The following is a 5,754-nucleotide window of genomic DNA, read 5'->3' on the forward strand; positions in this document are numbered from 1 at the left end:
GTCTGGAATGGAGTGAATGGAATGGTGAGAGGGGAGGACAGGCTCATAGTAATGTCTGGAATGGAGTCAATGGAATGGTGAGAGGGAGGCAGGCTCATAGTAATGGCTCATGGAATGGTGAGATGGGGGAGAGGACAGGCTCATAGGCTGGAATGGAGTCAATGGAATGGTGAGAGGGGAGGCAGGCTCATAGTATGGCTGGAATGGAGTCAATGGAATGGTGGAACTGGCTGGAATGGAGTCAATGGAATGGTGAGAGGGAGGACAGGCTCATAGTAATGTCTGGAATGGAGTCAATGGAATGGTGAGAGGGGAGGCAGGCTCATAGTAATGGCTGGAATGGAGTCAATGGAATGGTGAGAGGGGAGGCAGGCTCAGGCTGGAATGGAGTCAATGGAATGGTGAGAGGAAGCAGGCTCATAGGCTGGAATGGAGTCAATGGAATGGTGAGAGGGGAGGAATGGTGTCAATGGAGTGAGAGGGAGGACAGGCTCATAGGGGACAGGCTCATGGAATGGTAGTAATGGCTGGAATGGAGTCAATGGAATGGTGAGAGGGGAGGACAGGCTCATAGTAATGTCTGGAATGGAGTCAATGGAATGGTGAGAGGAAGGAGTAATGTCTGGAATGGAGTCAATGGAATGGTGAGAGGGGAGGACAGGCTCATAGTAATGTCTGGAATGGAGTCAATGGAATGGTGGCTCTGGAATGGAGTCAATGGAATGGTGAGAGGGGAGGCAGGCTCTAGGCTGGAATGGAGTCAATGGAATGGTGAGAGGGGAGGCAGGCTCATAGTAATGGCTGGAATGGAGTCAATGGAATGGTGAGAGGGGAGGCAGGCTCATAGTACTGGCTGGAATGGAGTCAATGGAATGGTGAGAGGGGAGGACAGGCTCATAGTAATGTCTGGAATGGTCTGGAATGAATGGTGGCAGGCTCATAGTACTGGCTGGAATGGAGTCAATGGAATGGTGTCAATGGAATGGTGAGAGGGGGAGGCTCATAGTAATGTCAGGCTCAGGCTCAGTAATGTCTGGAATGGAGTCAATGGAATGGTGAGAGGGGAGGCAGGCTCATAGTAATGTCTGGAATGGTGAGAGGGGAGGCAGGAGTAATGGCTGGAATGGTCAATGGAATGGTGAGAGGGAGGAGGCTCATAGTAATGGCTGGAAGGCTCATAGTAATGTCTGGAATGGAGTCAATGGAATGGTGGCAGGCTCATAGTAATGGCTGGAATGGAGTCAATGGAATGGTGAGAGGGGAGGCAGGCTCATAGTAATGTCTGGAATGGAGTCAATGGAATGGTGAGAGGAGGACAGGCTCATAGTAATGCTCATGGAATGGTGAGAGGGGAAGGCTCATAGTCTGGCTGGAATGGAGTCAATGGAATGGTGAGAGGGGAGGCAGGCTCATAGTAATGTCTGGAATGGAGCTCAATGGAGTCAACGGAATGGTGAGAGGAGGAATGGTGAGAGGGGATGCTCATAGTAATGTCTGGAATGAGTCAATGGTGAGAGGACAGGCTCATAGTAATGTCTGGAATGGGAATGGAATGGTGAGAGGGGAGGACAGGCTCATAGTAATGTCTGGAATGGAGTCAATGGAATCACAGGCTCATAGTAATGTCTGGAATGGAGTGGAATGGTGAGAGGGGAGGCAGGCTCATAGTACTGGCTGGAATGGAGTCAATGGAATGGTGAGAGGGGAGGACAGGCTCATAGTAATGTCTGGAATGGAGTCAATGGAATGGTGAGAGGGGAGGCAGGCTCATAGTAATGGCTGGAATGGAGTCAATGGAATGGTGAGAGGGGAGGCAGGCTCATAGTAATGTCTGGAATGGAGTCAATGGAATGGTGAGAGGGGAGGACAGGCTCATAGTAATGTCTGGAATGGAGTCAATGGAATGGTGAGAGGGGAGGCAGGCTCATAGTAATGGCTGGAATGGAGTCAATGGAATGGTGAGAGGGGAGGCAGGCTCATAGTAATGGCTGGAATGGAGTCAATGGAATGGTGAGAGGGGAAGCAGGCTCATAGTAATGTCTGGAATGGAGTCAATGGAATGGTGAGAGGGGAGGCAGGCTCATAGTAATGTCCAGGCTCATAGTAATGTCTGGAATGGAGTCAATGGAATGGTGAGAGGGGAGGACAGGCCTCCTGTCTGGAATGGAGTCAATGGAATGGTGAGAGGGGAGGAAGGCTCAATAATGACAGGCTCATAGTACTGGCTGGAATGGAGTCAATGGAATGGTGAGAGGGAGGACAGGCTCATAGTAATGTCTGGAATGGGTCAATGGAATGGTGAGGGAGGCAGGCTCATAGTAATGGCTGGAAATGGTAAGTCTGGAATGGAGTCAATGGAATGGTGAGAGGGAGGCAGGCTCATAGTAATGTCTGGAATGGAGTCAATGGAATGGTGAGAGGGAGGCAATAGTAATGGCTGGAATGGAGTCAATGGAATAGGCTCATATTAATGGCTGGAATGGTGAGAGGGGAGGCAGGCTCATAGTAATGTCTGCAATGGAGTCAATGGAATGGTGAGAGGGGAGGCAGGCTCATAGTACTGGCTGGAATGGAGTCAATGGAATGGTGAGAGGGGAGGACAGGCTCATAGTAATGTCTGGAATGGAGTCAACGGAATGGTGAGAGGGGAGGCAATAGTAATGTCTGGAATGGAGTCAACGGAAAGGTATCAAACACATCAAACATGTTTAGGTGTTTGATATTATTCCAGATTGAGAGCTAACCAGCCTCCTGTGGTTGCTAGCAATTGACGATTGACATTTCAACAGGCTGTTAAACAACATACTAACTCTTAAGTCAGTCATGTGGCAGGTAGCATACGAAGGAATGAAAATGTATGATTTAGGCTATATTATTATTAAGCTAAGTCTATAGCCTGCAATTTGATCAATAAATTGTGAAGCATTTGTAGCGCACTGCAGACTGGCAGGAGCACTCATCATTTCAACAACATGTCCATACATTTCACATTTAAGTGGTATAAAATAACATTTAAAAAAACTATTATTTATAATTAAATAATAATGAAATGAAAAAATGCCTTATTAGGTTACACAGTGCCTTTGAATTCACTTTTAGAAACACGAGTTTGACCAGTCTACGTTTTGAGGATCATCAGTATGCATGCCTACAGTAGTTTGTTAATGTAGCCTAGCAAATGTTCTTATAGTCCCACGCCCTAATCACAGTCAACACAAATCTATTTTGTGACAACATTTGAAAATGATTGTTTTCCACATGAAGAAAGAATAACTGGTGATATGCGCTTGTTGTGTGAATATTTGTTTTTTTCATATTTTTCTCTAATCTATTGGCGATCAGATACTTCAGTCGTAACTGGCTCTGCTGCGCTCAGATTTTACAGTTGAAAGACAACTTTAGTATTGTTCGAAACAGACTGTCGTCTTCTGAACAATAGCCTGTGTAGACATAAACGTTTCAGGTGCAGCTAGCTGCATGCGCTCATTCACTGTCATGCTCTGTTGTGGTACTAAACAATATTCTGCTTGTCTGCATCATGTAACAGTAGAACTGCATGAAATGCGTTTAGAAAAGACAAAACAATTCAAAGACCACAAATAAGATGATAAATTCACACAGTGGTCTGCGAACCCACAACCTTGACTTCGTTGAAAAGTAATGCTTACAAAATGATTTTCTCCAGGTATCCCTCCTTATAAATAATGTACAGTCCCTTAGCGATGGAGACAAGTCACTGTTGTGTTAATAACCCCGAATGTATGTACGTAAAAGTGTCTCGCGCTCTGTCCTTGAAATGGGCGTTGTAAACATTTTACAATGAACTGTAATACATTTGTAGAAAGTGGCAGCTGCTGAAGGCAGGACGGCTCATAATAATGGCTGGAACGGAGCGAATGGAATGGCATGGTTTCCATGTGTTTGATGTATTTGATACCATTCCACTGACTCCGCTCCAGCCATTACCACGAGCCCGTCCTCCCCAATTAAGGTGCCACCAACCTCCTGTGGTAGAATGTCGACACTCAATTAATCTTCGTTAAAGAGTTTACCTTGCCTGCTAAAAATCATGCATGAAATGCAGCTTCTTGTTTTGAAAATTATACGTGATTTATTTTGTCACCTCTCATGGATGAACTCAATGAATGAAATACAGTGTAGGCTACTACATAGGGTACTATATATTGTGTTGTGTTTTTATATGTAATGCAAGACCCACGGGAGTGTGACTGGGGAAGAGTTCGATGACTGACGTCAGGAGAAGCCGAGAGGAGCAGAGGCAGCGAGCGCAGACCGATATCGCCAACGTTAACACACAACCTGCACCGGTGCGCTTCACTAGCAAATTAAACTGCTGCGTCTTTTACAACTTCTCCACCATAAACACAATACTGTTACAACAACGGGACGACATCGGAGAGGCTCTACGCGGCGCGATGAACCACAACAGTACTGTTAACCAGAACGTCAGTCTGCCCGCTCCAAACAGCGGCTCGGGGAGCATTGTGGATGAGCTGGTTATCACCTCCACTTTCGGGACCTTGTTGTCGGTCGTCTACATAGTCGGCGTGACGGGGAATGTGTACACTCTGGTAGTGATGTGTCATTCTATCCGCTTCGCCACCTCTATGTGCATCTCCATCATTAATCTAGCGCTAGCGGATCTCCTGTATCTCTCCACCATCCCGTTCGTGGTGTGCACCTACTTCCTCAAAGACTGGTACTTCGGAGATGTGGGCTGCCGCATTCTCCTCAGCCTGGACCTGCTCACCATGCACGCGAGCATCTTTACCCTCACTGTGATGTGCACGGAGCGATACCTGGCCGTCACCAAGCCCCTGGACACGGTCTGGCGCTCCAAGAGCTACCGCAAAGCCCTGGCCTGGGGGGTCTGGCTTCTCTCCCTGGTCCTCACCTTACCCATGACGGTCATGGTCACGGAGACCACCAAGAGCGCGCCCGACGGAGCAGTGAAGAGGATGTGCGCGCCAACCTGGGCACCCCGGGCGTATAAGATCTACCTGACCGTTTTATTTGGCACGAGCATCGTGGCGCCTGGGTTGATTATCGGCTATCTGTATACAAAGTTAGCCGGCACTTATTTAGAGTCCCAGAAGAACTCAGTCGTCAACAAAAGGAACATGCGATCCCCGAAGCAGAAAGTCTTGGTAATGATTTTCACTATAGTTCTGGTGTTCTGGGCGTGTTTCCTTCCGTTCTGGATATGGCAACTGTTCCCGTTGTACCACAACAAACCGTTAAGCCTAGCCTCTAACACGCGCACCTGTATTAACTACCTGGTGGCCTGTCTCACCTACACCAACAGCTGCATTAACCCTTTCCTCTACACCCTCCTCACTAAGAACTATAGGGAATACCTGAAGAACAGACACAAGAGCTTCTACCGCTACACGTCGTCGTTTAAGCAGCGTACTCCCAGCTTGTATTCCTGCGGGAAGTCGGCATCCTCCTCGAATCAGTTTGAGTTTAACTCGGAGATCCTGGTGATGGGGACTGTGAGGGGACAGTGAGCGTTACAAAGGGAGAGTGTTTTTAACCGCAACAGGTAAACAGTCTATCTATTATTGTCCCTTTACGAACGAATTATCAACCCTTTTACGCACCTGTCAAGAGCACACAAGTAATTTGCTAAGCTTTACATTGTGATATGGCTGGATATATTATGGTTGCTGTGTTATGCTAGAAAAAAGCAATGTCAGCAACTCTGGTATGGTGATTTTATCAGACACACAA

At 47.2% G+C, this 5,754-nt stretch overlaps 1 protein-coding gene across 1 annotated transcript; it reads left to right on the forward strand.

Moving 5' to 3' along the window:
* Nucleotides 1–4,070: 4,070 nt before the first annotated feature.
* Nucleotides 4,071–5,531, forward strand: LOC118380141 (urotensin-2 receptor-like). Its single transcript, XM_052485874.1, has one exon. The coding sequence runs from the start codon at nt 4,245–4,247 to the stop codon at nt 5,529–5,531; it is 1,287 nt and encodes a 428-aa protein (XP_052341834.1). The 5' UTR covers nt 4,071–4,244.
* The last annotated feature ends 223 nt before the right edge of the window (nt 5,532–5,754 follow it).

This window comes from Oncorhynchus keta, chromosome 3 (genome assembly GCF_023373465.1).
Source record: "Oncorhynchus keta strain PuntledgeMale-10-30-2019 chromosome 3, Oket_V2, whole genome shotgun sequence".
NCBI lineage: Eukaryota > Metazoa > Chordata > Actinopteri > Salmoniformes > Salmonidae > Oncorhynchus > Oncorhynchus keta.

What these genes read in the sequence shown, in the direction of transcription:
- LOC118380141 (XM_052485874.1), top strand. Translation starts at nt 4,245, where the DNA reads ATGACTGACGTCAGGAGAAGCCGAGAGGAGCAGAGGCAGCGAGCGCAG.